General features: G+C 39.0%; 1 protein-coding gene across 10 annotated transcripts in view; it reads right to left on the bottom strand.

The window, feature by feature from the left end:
* Nucleotides 1-15868, bottom strand: part of kcnma1a (potassium large conductance calcium-activated channel, subfamily M, alpha member 1a) — a 312165-nt gene that overhangs the window by 133044 nt on the left and 163253 nt on the right. For all 10 annotated transcript variants that reach the window (XM_051651297.1, XM_051651298.1, XM_051651289.1 and 7 more), the window contains exons 4-5: nt 4079-4172; nt 3015-3126 (exon numbers count right to left, since the gene is read on the bottom strand). In XM_051651297.1, the coding sequence (XP_051507257.1) occupies nt 3015-3126; nt 4079-4172 (206 nt within the window). The remainder of the gene's footprint in view (nt 1-3014; nt 3127-4078; nt 4173-15868) is intronic.

Below are 15868 nucleotides of genomic sequence, written 5' to 3'. Positions count from 1 at the left end.
GAGATGTTACCAGATTTGAAGGATCCATATCCATTCATTTAAATTATGAGGAAAGTGGTTAATTTTTTCCCTGTAATATAGTGCATCATCACATCATCAGTGTCTTATAATTATTAATGAGACTGCGTGGCCTTATCCTATGAGAACATGCTGTCTCATGATTATTCATTATAATCCCTGCGTGCTGACATAGAGACAGGACAGGTTTTCAATGGCAAAACCTTTTAAATGTTTGCGCAGCACACATTTATTAACATGAGTGTTTCGAGATAGGCGGTGAGGTGGACTGTCTCTGACTGGGGCTCATTTAAGACGTGGTTTACATTGATTGTCCCAGACACAAATGCTATCCATCCAGTCCCTTCTCCCCTCACTCCGCTGGCTTCATCTTTTGAAAATGTGCTTAGAACTCAACTGTGCTGAAACAGGGGGTGTTGTGATCTTTTAATGGGAAAAAAGGGACAACGTTCAACATATTTAGTTGGACTTTAACTTTGCCAGCCACACAAATCTTATAATTGGTCATACTTTATCCTGATATTTAGTGAGAGCCGGCATGGGCAACTGACAGATGAGAGATTGCTCGCCCCTCTCTTTCTCCCCTGCCCTGTCCCACCCACTTCCTCCCACACTGTCCACACCCAGCTGAGTTGCATTTTTCAAAACGGTTGTGAGGCAGACTTCAGCTGAAAGAGGAGTGTTTCATGACCCTTTAAAAGGATTTCTAATTCACACAGAACCCCTCTCATTTCTAGAAGAAAAAAACAGATATCAACATTATCACAAAAAGGACTAAATACATGTCAATCTTAAAAGAACAGAAGTGCAACTATTTAATGGCCATGACAAATTACAATAAAATCTACATTGGACCCAGTCTATAGGCCACTGTGATTATTGCATTTCAAGAGCATTTCGAAGAGGACTTTAACGTCTAAGGCAGATAGTGTGGTATAAACAACCTCATGTTAATCCATATGCAACCTCTGGTGTTGGGAAAATACTCGGCCCACACTTCTTCAAGAAGATTAATTTCTATTTCCCATGAGAGGATCTCTGCATACCCTTTCAAATTAATAGTACTTTCTCCACAGTTTTAATCCATGTAAAATTTTCAGTGAGAGGAAGGTTACAGAAAAAGTACACTTAGGTGCCAGCATCCTTAAAAGTCCCTGCGGAAGGTGATCGAATTATGATCCATCATGGTTTTCGTAACTGGGTGGAACCAAGGGGCACCTCAAATCACAAACTGAACACAAGAGGCAGCATGGCAGTGCTTGAGTCATGTTCAGCCCCTAAAAATACTATACATTGTGACACACTGACATGGTTTAAACATCTGTTGTACGCAATTGATCCCACATTGCTAACTTTCTTAAAAAAAAAAAAACACCTCAAAAGACGTCTCAGTAAAGCCGAACATGAATGATTAAAATATTCCCAAACAGCTATTGCTGTTTAAGGAGCCTAGGGGTGTGACCCAGGTGTGATTTCTCAAGACAAATATTTCAGTGATATCTGTCAGGTAGTAGGGATGTCTTATTAGTAGTAAAAAAAAAATAAATAAATAAATAAAAAATGCTTATAGCACCTTCCAAATTCAGAATACCAAATGTGTTTTAAGAGGTTCTGGCTTTGATTTAACAACCAACAAGGTACACACAAGGTATCTGTACATATTTCTTTGTAATCAGAAGAGCAGAATAGCTATCTTTAAGGCATTTTCACACCAAACGCGAACCTTCAACGCGATTTCTCGCCACGATTAAAATGTTTTTAATCAAGCCCTTCACACCAGGAACGAACGTTCATGACGAATTATGCGGAAACAAAGCAAAGCTTTTTTTTTACTGTGTCGAATTTTTTTTTCTTCACCTGGCGAATAAAATTTGAGGTGTGAATCACATCAGGAGCTGCTGCAGCTCCCAAAACCAGCAGAACAGGTGGTGCTAAAGAGTCATCAAAGTGGTTTAGTCAGTGGCCAGAGGGAAAACCTTCATCTTAAGCAAATAGATAAACCTCTAACTGAGTCTATTTGATTCTGACTAATCTTCTACATCCCATAAAAGTTTTCATTTGGATCCTTTAGAAAGCATCTAATGGGACAACACTGATGGGTAAACAGGGGACAATGTCTGAAAATGTGGACATCTGTGAAATGGCATAAGGCATGCTCTAATAAGAACATTTGGGGTTGTACTCAAGATTGTTTGTGCTTCTTAGGAGCTCTAATGAGTTTTTAGGAGATGTTGTATTTCAAAACTTTCTCAACATTTGGACTAAATCCAAGGAGATGCATGCATGCACATGCATACCAGTCCCCTAACATGGTATTCATATTTCACCTGTCGCCGGTCACCCCAGCTTTGACAAAGACACACAGTGATAAAAATCTTTAAAATCTTTAGTTCAAGTGTTTAGCTGCCCAACTGGCTCCTAAACAGCAAGCCTGATGCAGGAACTTTACAATGGCTTTGAACATGAGTCATCCAAATATTTTTATTTATAAATGATTTACTGTATAGTCTTTTGTTTTTAACACAGGTGTTCCATAATGTGAGGCTGTTCAGCACTGAAGCCAGACTTATGCATTTGTTTAGAATAGTCTCATCTTTAGTTTGTGTACTTTTAATTTGTGAAGTATCAAATTCACTGAATTATTTAAAAATAGCCATTCAGCAGATTCAGGTTCAGTTCTCACATTCCTTGCACTCTTCTCAGCTCTTATTCACCTAAAACCTTCAGTCATATCTGCCGTTATTCTCATTCAGCAGTGACATTTCAGAACAATTCATAGGTTTCCTGTGACAGAGAGTGACAATAACCCAAGGCAGCTTGGCTTAATAATCATAAAATCTCCAGTTCAAATATTTGCCATTGTTTTATCATCAATTTGGCCTTTATCTCATCTGCCTATGAGGCTGTGTTCCTGTGAATGATGACCGGTGCTGGGGTACAGGGACTGACAGTAGGTCAGGTGTAAAGTGAGGAGCGGCTGGTGTTTGTAGACTTACCCAGCCAGCTCCTATTCAGGTACACTGAAACGAACACAGGTGGTACGGTGAAGAAATCCACTACTGAGTTCACCTCCAACCAGAACCACAGCTTGTCATTGGCTGCTATAAACTGGGAAAAAAACAACAGACAAAAGATTTCCTCATTGAAATGAACAGTGGTCACACTGTAAAAAAAAATCCTGTTAAATTTACGCTAAAAAACTGGCAGCGGTGGTAGCCAGAAATTCACCTTAAAAAATACGGTAACCACGTTTCAGACTTTATGGGATGTAATTTTGATGCCTGTATATTTTACGGTGCATTACCATCGTTTATATTATTAAATAATAAACTTGATATATTAACCTTCTGAAACTGTCAAAATCTGCTTTTCACTTTATAATGTATTGTTAATCACCGTAGTAATTACAAAAGGGCACATGATGACATGAAGTTCATCAATAGAGGCCCTTCCAGCAGCAATGGCCAATAAACATGTAGAGACAGTGCTCAGTGTCACTCACACAAACACTAAACACCTTCAGGGTAACACATGTGAAATTAAAATTATGCTTTAACTACACTACATCAAATATAATACAGAACACCCCAATGTACATAACTGATATTAAAAATAACTATTCCCATAAAATATAATGAAATGAACTGGGTCATGCAGGGAATTCTGGGAACGCCCGATTATTGTTTTTTACCGTAATTTTAACAATTTATCGTAAAAATTACATGTACTCTCTTGTTAAACATAATATACATTTTTACTGTTAATTATACAGAAAATCATACTTTTTACATTAAAATTACATTACATTGTAAAAAAAAAAAATACAAGTACGTAAAACTACATGTATTGTCTTTTTAAATATATTAAAAAATTGTACCATATATTTTAAGGTAACTACCCGTTAACCAATTAATTTGTAATTTTTTTTTAGTCTTTTACCATTAAAAGTATGATTTCTTTTTTTTACAGTGTACACATTAAAAGTTCAAGCATAATACTCATATATAGTGTATATAATGTGATTTAAAAAAAAGTGATATATTAATTGGATTGTACTTACACGCAGGCCAAAGTAGAGTAAGAAGAACACATTGAATGCCATGTCAATTTGTAATGTGAAGTCTTTGTAGAAATTCTGACAGGATTCTATAGGACTGTGGAGAAAGAAAAGGAGAAATATAATAAAAACAAGTGCACAGTTTAAAAGATGGCTAAAATACTTCAATTAGTACAAATAGCTAAATTTATATGACTGTGTAAATTAAAAGACACAAAACTACAAGGTCAACAACGTGAAGAACTTATAAATGCACATTTTTGTCTGGGGCTATAAGATCTGAGAAAAAAATGACTGTATGGTAGTAATACAAAGTTTTTATGCTTTAGATTTTGGGGTGAAATGTGACCTGGACATGTTTTAGTGAAACTCACTCTTGAACCAATGACATATCAATTTGTTGTTGAAACAATTAATGTTTAATGTATTATAATCTTCTGTTTATAGTTAAAATAAAGGTTTAAAAATTGACAGGTTCTATCTTTAGAATGCTTCCAGGCAGCTATTTATAAATGTAAACAAGCAGCATGCCAGCGCAGCTCCTATCTACTGGTATCATAAATTGTGCTTCTTTAAAAACAAAATTTACTCGGTTATCGAGTTGATTGACAGGCGATGTCTGTATCTAAAAGGTGATCGGCTCTTTTATGTAGGTAAAAGGTCTATTAGAGCTCCAAATGATACAATATTTATAAAAGCTTGACAACAAGTATTATACACAGCCTTAAATATTTGTCCATTTAGTGTGACACAGCCACTGCATCAAGTAAACACAACTGACTTCGGTATAATTCAGGACAGACTTAAAAGCACTAGACTTTATCTGTTAAATCTTTAAACATACACTCAACGGCCACATTATTAGGTACACCTGTACACCTACTTATTCATGCGATTATCTAATCATCCAATCATGTGGCAGCAGTGTAATGTATAAAATCAAGCAGATACAGGTCAGGAGCTTCAACTAATATTCAAATCAAGCATCAGAATGGGGAAAAAATTTGAACTCAGTGATTTAGACCGTGGCATGATTGTTGGTGCCATATGGGCTGGTTTGAGTATTTCTGTAACTGCTGATCTCCTGGGATTATCACGCACAACAGTCTCTGGAGTTTTCAGAGAATGGTGCGAAAAACAAAAAACATCCAGCAAGTGGCAGTTCTGTGGATGAATAAGGCTTGTTAATGACAGAGGTCAGAGGAGAATGGCCAGACTGGTCAAAGCTGACAGGAAGGTGACAGTAACCCAAATAAACACACGTTACAACAGTGCTATGTAGTAAAGCATTTCTGAACTTACAACACGTTGAACATTGAGGCCGATAGGCTACAGTAACAGAAGACCCCTCTGGGCAGATGGAAGGCCCACTGCAGCCTCAGTTTTATGTTCTTGGCTGACAGAAGTGGAACCTGACATGGTCTTCTGCTGTTGTAGCCCATCCACCTCAAGGTTCGACGTGTTGTGCATTCTGAGATGCTGTTCTGCTCACTACAATTGTACAGAGGGGTTATCGGAGTAACCATAGCCTTTCTGTCAGCTTGAACCAGGCTGGCCATTCTCCATTGACCTCCCTTATCAACAAGGTGTTTCCGTCCGCAGAACTGCCGCTCGCTGGAAGCTTTTTGTGTTTCGCACCATTCTCTTTACACTCTAGAGACTGTTGCACGGGAAAATCCAAAAAGATCAGCAGTTACAGAAATACTCAAACCAGCCCATCTGGCACCAAAAATCATGCCACGGTCCAAATCACTGAGATCACATTTTTTCCCCATTCTGATGGTTGATGTGAAAATTAACTGAAGCTCCTGACTCATATGTGCATGATTTTATTCACTGCTGCCACAAGATTGGCTGATTAGATAATTGCATGAATAAGTAGGTGTACAGGTGTACCTAATAAAGTGGTCGGTGAGTGTATAAAGGCACTGCTGATCAGTTCAGTAGATCTGAACAACTGCTGAATGATTCAGTTAAGTTAAAAGGCTTTATTTAATATCAAGCCAAAAGCTTCTGTGCTGAGGTTAATGTGGTGCTGCCCTTTCACTGACCCCTGTTGTCCTCCAGCAAGAGCCTTGACTCGCTTTTATTTTCCAGGACCTTATACAGAACTGGGCTGCTCTGAGGTCAGCTGAAAGTGTGCTACAGATAGTGATGTAAACACTGCTCAGGTGCTTCTGAGAATCTAAATTACACTAGGTGGCCTCAGTTCCAAATGGAATAGGAAACAGTGTGTGAGTCCGAATGACACACATCAATGTCAGTGCACAAAAGGATATGCCACCCTGAGGGAAACACACACCCACACAGCCAAGAGAGGACTATTTCAGGCTAGCTATGTTTCTTTATGTCTTACAATGATGCTGCACTATAGCATTATTTCAGAAAGGGCACAGAAATGAATTCTTATACTGAAAAACAGCCTGGGATCATTGCCCCAAAAGTACCATTTTGTTATAAACTATTAGTGTCATTCGTCAGTATTAGTGCACACTCCAGTACTGCTTAAATGTTTAAAAAACAAATGTGACAGGGGAAAAAAAAAAGGGAGTGGTCACTTGAATGGGTCAATAAAAGGGCTTTTGACAATATTCTATATGTAAAAAACAACAACAATACAATTTAATAAAATTTAAATAATTAAGGCAATAAATAATAACTAAATGAACACTAATAATTATATTTTACTTGCATTTTTAGGTGTTTTTAGGCACTTTTAAAAAGTTTCTGGTGAAAAAAGGGCTGGTAAGAAGTTTCAGCTTTAATGTGACCTTCATATAACAAAAACACATGCTGATATCCCTAAAAAATGAAAGTGCATGAAGTTGAAGAAACACTGTGGCAGGGCGGAGGGCAGGGCCGGGTTGTGATTCCGCACACCTGGCCCCTAATTAGGCTGATGAAGCCCGAGAGGGAAAAAGGCGACCAGAGGCGGCAGTGCGACAGAGAGAGAGTTACGGGCAGCTGCCCAACACCTGTGTGTGTGTGTTTGTCTTTTTGGTTCAGTTTATAATTAAACTATTATTTATATTATCAAGCCGGTTCTCGCCTCCTCCGTTCCATTGAATGTGTTACACTGGTGCCGAAATCCGGGAAGGAGGAGGGATGCGCCACAGTAGAGTCCTCGCCACTACCATCCACCCCAACGGAGCAGCCGTGGCCATCCACCGGGGGACGGAGGAGCCCGGCTGCCTGAGAGCGAAGGAATGGCCGCTGACCACGAGGGGAGGAGGGGCTCCTAACCGACTGCCTGGAGCGGTCAGGGCTGCTGCCAGGGGCAGAGGAGACCCCTACCAGCTGCTGAAACGCGGCGGGGTCTGAGACCTCCGACCACGAGCGGGGAGGGGCTCCTGGCCGACCGCCTGGAGCGGGAGGACCGCTGCCAGGGGCGGGGGAGACCCCTTCCGTCCACCAGAATGCGGTGGGGCGTTCCGTCCGCCAGAGGCTGGACGACTGCCTCCGATCCGCCCGGGGAGGCGCAGCTGTTATCCGCTAGAGGGTGGAGGAGTGGCCGGGGACCAGGCTACGACGTATCGGAGAACCGGTGAGTAAATTATTCTCTCTCCCGCTGCCGCTCCGCATTGGCCTTTCCCTCTCTTTTAAATAATATTATTGTGTTTTTATTTGGTATGAGCACTGTTACAGTGTGTAGGTACCGCATTTTTTTTATTATTATTATTGTTTCCCTCCGCTTGTCCCCTCCCTGATCCAGGTAGATGGGGATGACCTGCCGGCAGATGGGGCGGAAGGCACAGTTATATTTACCTACACAAAGTTTTTGTATGAAAACATTTTAATACATGACAAAGCATGCATGGACACTTCCATGAACATATGAATGATGATACAAATAAATAATTGAAACAGAATTTTGAATTGATTCATTAAACTAATTCAAATGAAACAAACTTACCAACTCATTATATTTTTACTACTGAAGCTTAAATCAGAAACACTTTTAAAACATCTGTCTTAATGCTCTCATACTTAGAAGTGATTCCAAAACTAGTCTAATGGTAACATCTTTAGCTAACTTAAAAAATGAAATAAAAAACTGTATCAAAATGATCATGATATTCACAACTGTAATTTTTTATCAGCAGCAATGTGTGTAGGGAAGCGCTGCTGGAGCATAGATGGTCGATGGGGTAGCACACAGCAGGTCTAGGTTAATACAACAGTGACTGATTTAGGCCAAGGTACCATTTCTAAAAAAAATAAAAAATAAAAATGTGATTTAGCACCTGCAAGGGCACCGGACAACTAAAACCTCAGCCGGGACTCTAAAAATAGCCTCTCCTCTTTAATTCCTCCCTCCGGTGCTCTCTGCGTGTGCTTTTAAAAGAAAACACACACACACACACACAGAGCAATGCCCCTGTGTTTGCTGCCTCTTAATGATAAAAGGAGCAATTGAAATTTCTCAGCAGGGAAGTCGTGAGACTAAAATTTGTTTAGGAAGTGCAGTTGATATTTGAAGCAATAGTCAAGGCAGCATGCTCAATTCTCTGCTGAAGCTGGCGAAATGCACAGAGGACTATGTCTTCAAAGGACCACGCTGAAGATTTCAGAGATTTTCCAGCCAGTTCTACCAAAAACGAAATTACTCGAAATTACATACACAAATGAACAAATGGCACTGCATAGTGTGCCTTCCACTGATATAACTCATTTTGCACCCAAAACAAATCAAGATAAAGGCTGGGAAATTGAAAGAGCATTTCTTATCTAAAGAATTTATTGATTAAGATCCCTCAATAAAAGAGCCCATGCTGCTTTGAGTGTTTTAAACTGCTTTCTTGCCCTCTCCAAGAACTCTATTTGATTACCTCTGGAGAACACTGACCCCATCAAGGCTTTTCTTTTAGTAATAAGACCCTATTACTGCAAAAAGCTGCAGAGTCAGAATTGGATATTGCCTGTGTGAATAAATGACACTGACAATGTGGCCTCCTTAACAGAGAGCTTGAGTAGTCATTCAATACCGCCCTAGTTGGTTGTGGGGCTGGGGATAAATTGAATATTCTCTATTTATTTGTGATGATTTTGCTGGAGATATAAGACTAAGCAATATTTTGAATAATGCGCTTTTGATTAATACATAATACACTTATTATTTGGGCATTACGTTTCCTAAAGAGTGTGTTATATGATGAATGTTATGATCCCAAATTGCCTCATGGCTCAATAGCTCTGACTTAAACTTCAGTTTGAGTTTGATTCATTTGGACAATCAGTTCTAACTGTGAAAATGAAAATTATTTATTTGGAGAGAGCAGTGTAGAAAACATGCCTTGATTGTTAAGTATAGTAGTTTTTACTCTGTTACTCCAATTTTGCATGAATCTTTTTAAATGTAATTGGCTCCAGTGACAGGTTGGTCAAAAAATATGGTTCCTTTGATTAAAAAATAAATAAATAATCAATTTCAGAGCAAATAAATAAATATCAAGATATACATTGAATATCATCAAAAAGCTGGGATACTGAGACCACATTTTTTAGCTTAAACATTAGCGATATTGCAACATGAGAGAATTTAGATTGTGATCCAAATATCTGACTAACCCCTTAAAGCTGAAGTCTGATATTAATAACAATCAATATTTGATCAGCTAATGTAATACATTATTAGTGATGTATGAAGTTGAAGTCTGAAATATCAGACACAGGCTAGAACATGACAAGTCACAATCTTTCTTTCTCTGTCTCTATGAAGAATAGGCTGCTGGTGTGTGGGAGATTTTCAAAGCGTAGAGACGCTGCACTAGAATTAAACTGGGTGGATTATTCATCCCTGCACTGCAGTGCCAGGATGTTTATTTCAGTGGCTTCTTAGTGAATGGGTCGTGTATTTCCCTGGCCTTTCACAACATATTGTCCTAAAGCCTTTACAGGTTAATACAGCTCAACCTAAGAGCTTTATATAGAACCAACCATTCATTCAGACCAGCTCCAGAAGTAAGCCATTTTTCTGATATATACTGCATATATAATTCATTAAACCATGACTCTTTTCTCTCTAATCAGTGCTAAAAATGAGGATTCATTAATAGTAGGCTCTGGCATGGCTATATGTAACTGCGCTAGTGCTGGGTGCTGATCACTAAAAATGTCCCATAAGTGGGACACAAAATACAGGCATCCCTTGAAGGAGAGCTTTCCCTGTAGTTGCCCTATATCTCTTGCTTCATTGTTCAGCCCCTTCAAAAAGTTTTGTACAAAACTACTACACAGCACTACTAAACTTGTTTTTATCTGCTATGTGCATAAATGTATGAAATGTATCTTTTTTTTTTTTTTTTAAGAAAATGTAAGTGGTTGTTACCAATGGAAATGTTGTTCTGCGATGCTATGGTGTTTTGGGAGGTTGCCAAGGTGTTGCTAAAGCTTTACTAGTTGGTTGCTAGGGTGTTCAGGATGCCTGTTTGGTGGTTGTTTTCTGGGACAGGTCAAAAGAGTCTCAAGGGCCTCAAGTTTCTATGATATTTAGTCCATAGATATGGCTTGGCTCACTCCTATAGAACGCAATAGTGCCCGTCCACTTTTTCAGCCATCTTGTTTCCGGAAGTATTCTTCCAATTCATTTTTTCATAAAATCCTTCATTCAAGATTTCTAAGCCATGAACCAAATCAACTAGCACCAATGTGAAACACAATGTTACAAACTTTGATTTGAAGTAACAACAAAAAAAGTATTGGAAAATCAGACAAAAGATTCAAGACTATGTACTTACGTCTTTAATGAGGGAATGAACTACAATCCCACAAAGCATTGCGCATGACATCCAAATGAAAAACAATGGAAATACATAAGACTAGAGACCGAGTTGACAGTGTCATTCGCAGTGTGTCATGGAAGCGAGTGGTCGAACAAAACTTTTTGGATTATTCAAATTGGTGAATTGTTTCCCTTCAGGATTTATATGTAGAGTAGTTCTTCACCAGGAATTCAGCTATTAAGTATTTTAAAAATGATGTTGAAATAACACTGACTGCTGGCCTTAACAGACGCATACTCCATCGATTCACAACCTCAGAACTCATGGTAGGTCGGCAGGTCAACCTCAGAGCTCACGGTGAATTATCGTTAAAAATCAATTCCCCTACTTAAAAAATGAATGGGATTTTACTTCCCTTAGTATGTGCAATAGTTACAGTGATGCTTGCCTTAGCAAGCACTATTAACAATTTCAGGCCAACAGGTGCAGACATTGTGCCATGCAGTATGTCTATAAAAAATGGTATCTTTCGACATAGCCATACAACATAACCCGTCGTCTTTTCTGAAAAGTCCTTTCACTCGGCTCCTGAACTGAGGATCAGTCTGACAAAAAGAAATGGTGCCCTGAAAAGTGACTCCTCACACAAAAGGAGGATTATCCAGAGAAACTCAGGGGAGGGTAGCGGCTGGCCACTAGAGAGAGCTGTGTATCCACAGCATTAAGTGAAGAGCCCCCCAGAAAGCCCAGTGTGTGCACTGAGGCAATGATAAAAGCCCCCCTCCATCCCACAAACTCCTGTCTGTAATTGCTGCTTTCACCCTTCATCAAATTTTGAGTTACCCAAGGGAGTATCCATCAGCTCAGAATCACTCAAAATGTCCCACTTTAGTTGTCTCCCGATGGCTTTTTTAATGGACGATTACGTTGTCTATTTGCACGAGTGTTGGAAAGATGCATTCATCATGCCTCTATTCCCGGTTTACATTTGTTGTGAATGAGAGATGATATCAAGAGAAAAACATTGGTTTGTTCCAGACATTCTTGAACAGTTGTGATAATTAGCAGCGTAAATGAGTCGTATGAGTCGTCCGCAGATGATCCATTATCGAGACCATTAATGCTTGAGTTACGTGGTACCAAAGGACAGATGAGGAGCGCTGTGGCAGTCAGCTCGGATGGTGAGAACCGGCATGTCGTTTGCATAAATCTCTCTGTGATGAGAACAGCAGCAGTGGAGGTTTCAGCTGCCAGGACTCCAGGCTGTATCTCAAGAGCCAAACTCTATGTAGATCATTAAGAGTACATCACAGCACCCCCCACTGCTGTCATAACCTAATTTGGAACTGAAACGGCTGGGTGGAAAAGAGGAGGTGCATACAAGATCCATATGACACAGTCAACCAAACAACAAAAACATACACACAACACATTCTTGCCTTCTGTCAATGGGATTTTTTAGGGATAGTTCACATCATTTACTCATCCTAGATGTTTATGAATTTATTTCTTCTGCTGAGTACAAATGAAGATTTTTTTTGAAGAATATTTCAGCTCTGTAGGTCCTCACAATGCAGGTGAATGGTGGCCTAAAATCTGAAGATCCAAATATCATATAAAGGCATCATAAAAGTAATCCATTCGACTCCACTATTTTAATCAATGTCTTCTGAAGTAATCCAATCGGTTTTGGGTGAGAACAGACCAAAATCTCTAGGCATGATCATGATTTCAAGCTCGAATACACTACCTAATGATCCTTGACGCATGCGCAGAGCAATCGATGGCACTATATGAAGTGTAATCGAGCTTGAAATCATGATTGCCAAGAAAACTGCTGATGCCAAAATTTATAGTAAAAAGGAATTACATTGTGGTCTGTTCTCACACAAAACCGACTGGATCACTTCAGAAGACATTGATTAAACCACTGGAGCCATATGGATTACTTCGCTGATGCCTTTGTGATATTTGGACCTTCAGAGTTCTGGCCACCATTCACTTGCATTGTAGGGACCTCCAGAGCTGAAATATTCTTCTTAAAATCTTTGTTTGTGTTCTGCAGAAGAAAGTAAGTCAGACGCATCTGGGATGGCACAAGGGTGAGTAAAGGATATGAGAATTTTCATATTTGGGTCCACATGAACTGGCTTGACAAGCACAGTTTTCTTTCCTGTATTGACGTATTTCCAACTGAAATAAGGGCTCATCCCCCTTTTTTTTTTTTTTTTTTTTTTTAAATAGGCAAGACTTTAGGTTTACATCACACCCATGAACATGATTTGCAACTTGCTATTGCTTGTTATAAGTGCAGTAACATGGGGAGGGATGTTGTCATTCTAGAGAACACAAACATATATATATATATATATATATATATATATATATACAGCTGAAGTCAGAAGTTTACATACACCTTAGCCAAATACATTTAAAAAAATTTTACAATTCCTGACATTTAATTATAGAAAACATTCCCTGTCTTAGGTCAGTTAGGATCACTACTTTATTTTAAGAATGTGAAATGTCAGAATAATAGTAGAGAGAATGATTTATTTCATCACATTCCCAGTGGGTCATAAGTTTACATATACTTTGTTAGTATTTGGTAGTATTGCCTTTAAATTGTTTAACATTTTGGGTAGCCTTCCACAAGCTTCTCACAATAAGTTGCTGGGATTTTGGCTCATTCCTCCAGACAGAACTCGTGTAACTGAGTCAGGTTTGTAGGCCTCCTTGCTTGCATGCGCTTTTTCAGTGCTGCCCTCAAATTTTCTATCGGATTGAGGTCAGGATTGATGGCCACTCCAAAACCTTGACTTTGTTGTCCTTAATCCATTTTGCCACAACTTTGGAGGTATGCTTGGGGTCATTGTCCATTTGGAAGACCCATTTGCGACCGAGCTTTAACTTCCTGGCTGATGTCTTGAGATGCTGCTTCAATATATCCACATAATTTTCCTTCCTCATGATGCCATCTATTTTGTGAAGCACACCAGTCCCTCCTCCAGCAAAGCATCCCCAAAACATGATGCTGCTACCCCCATGCTTCAAGGTTGGGATGGTGTTCTTTGGCTTGCAAGCCTCACCCTTTTTCCTCCAAACATAAAAATAGTAATTATGGCCAAACAGTTAAATTTTGGTTTCATTAGACCAGAGGCCATTTCTCCAAAAAGTAAGATCTTTGTCACCATATGCACTTGCAAACTGTAGTCTGGCTTTTTTGTGGTTTTGGAGCAGTGGCTTCTTCCTTGCTGAGCAGCCTTTCAGATTATGTCGATACGACTCCTTACTGTGGATATACATACTTGTCTACCTGTTTCCTTCAGGCAGCTTCATCACTGCCACCGGGGTCGCTGCGGAGGATCCGCCTGGAGCTAGCCAGCTCCGTAAGGCCTGCCGATCCTCGGACTGGGCTTGGAGGAGCTCTTGGAAGCAGCATATATATATATATATAACGGTAACCACCTCTATTACTCAGCTGCCCAATCTGCCACAATTTAAGGTGTCACAATACTGTCAGTCATTTTTTAGAGCACTGAGCAATATAGTGTCTATATGACTACCAGTCATGTCTTTGGCACCTCCATAAAGAACTGGGTAGATCAGAGACTGATGTCTAATCTGACATCAAGTTCAGTCCGCAAAAAGAGCCAAATCATTCTGCTAGGCACTCTGTTATCTTAAGCCCACCTACACTACAGTGGTAGTAAATTCAGGACATCACTTGTCTGCAAAAAATCCCTTGACTGAGACCACAGACAATAGACTTGACAAGTCAGCTTTGGTTGTCAGTCAATTTCTGTGTGGAATCAAAGAGTCACTGAAACACAGAGTTTATGTGTCAGACACAATGTTTCTGAATCTTCGTTACTAACAAATTTGTTTCGATAATTCAACTCAGCACATCTTTCGATTGTGTTGTCTGCAGGTTGCATGCAACAATGAACATTCAGTCTGATTAATGAACAAATGTGATGACAAATCAATCAAAACAATTGGACAACCTACTATGCAGACAACAGACTTACTAAACTGCAAGTCCAGCCAAGTCATACCAGTCGAGGTATAGTTTGTTATACAAATAGTAAATTCACCTTTAATAATTATTAAATTATATTCTGTCTCACATGCATTCAACTGAGAAAGCTGCCAACTAAAAGCTGTAAAGTGAAAACATGTATTTTAGATGACAAGCCAGACCAGTTTTTTTTTTTTTTTTCTGAATGATGCATAAGCCTCTGCTTTCTTTAACATCCTGATCCAAGCATTATAGGGATTACAAATTCCCATCATGCCTTGCTTTGCTCCAGCATGCTGTGATAGTCAGTCAAGGCACACACAGGCTGTATGTTTGACTTTATATATAAGACTGAACACATGCTAAGAACCATTTCATTGCTGTGGTGGTCCACAGCTTAGATTTACACTGCACATGTTCACTTTTTGCATGCGGAGCTAAGCCAACAGCAATCTGTAATTTTGACAAGATAATCACTACTGTATTTAAATCGAAGCAGTTTGGTTTATTATTAGGGATGTCGATTGAATGCATTAATTCAGAGCAATTAATACTGTAAGAAATAGCGCGTTAAAAATATTTACGCAATTAATCATGTCCCTGTACCGTAATATGGTATATTCCACCAGGGATCTCTTGACGTTTTTGTAAGATTCAAACTATGTTTAACTTGACACAGCGACCTAAAACCGGGGTATTTATGACACAATGCAATCAAAGTGAGATGCTTCAAAAGTGCCCGTCTGACAGAGGTATACACTGACACCACCTTAGAGGTGGACAGATTGACAAATTAAATTGCAAAAATGTATTTCTGTGGACTGTAAGCCAATGATATGTTTATGCTCAATAATATGGAAATAAACCATATTGCCTTTTTTGCATTGTCTTATTACTTTACCCATCTGCAACAATAATGTATTGCATTAAAGTTATCTGAATTATTATTTTTATAATATACTGTATATGTTATATTTATAATTATTTAAATATAACTGTTTATAACTATTTAATCTTTATATATTTAATTATTTTTATTTGAGGGGCTTT

The sequence above is a fragment of the Myxocyprinus asiaticus genome, chromosome 23, assembly GCF_019703515.2.
Source record: "Myxocyprinus asiaticus isolate MX2 ecotype Aquarium Trade chromosome 23, UBuf_Myxa_2, whole genome shotgun sequence".
NCBI lineage: Eukaryota > Metazoa > Chordata > Actinopteri > Cypriniformes > Catostomidae > Myxocyprinus > Myxocyprinus asiaticus.
This window is presented reverse-complemented; position numbering and strand designations above follow the sequence as displayed.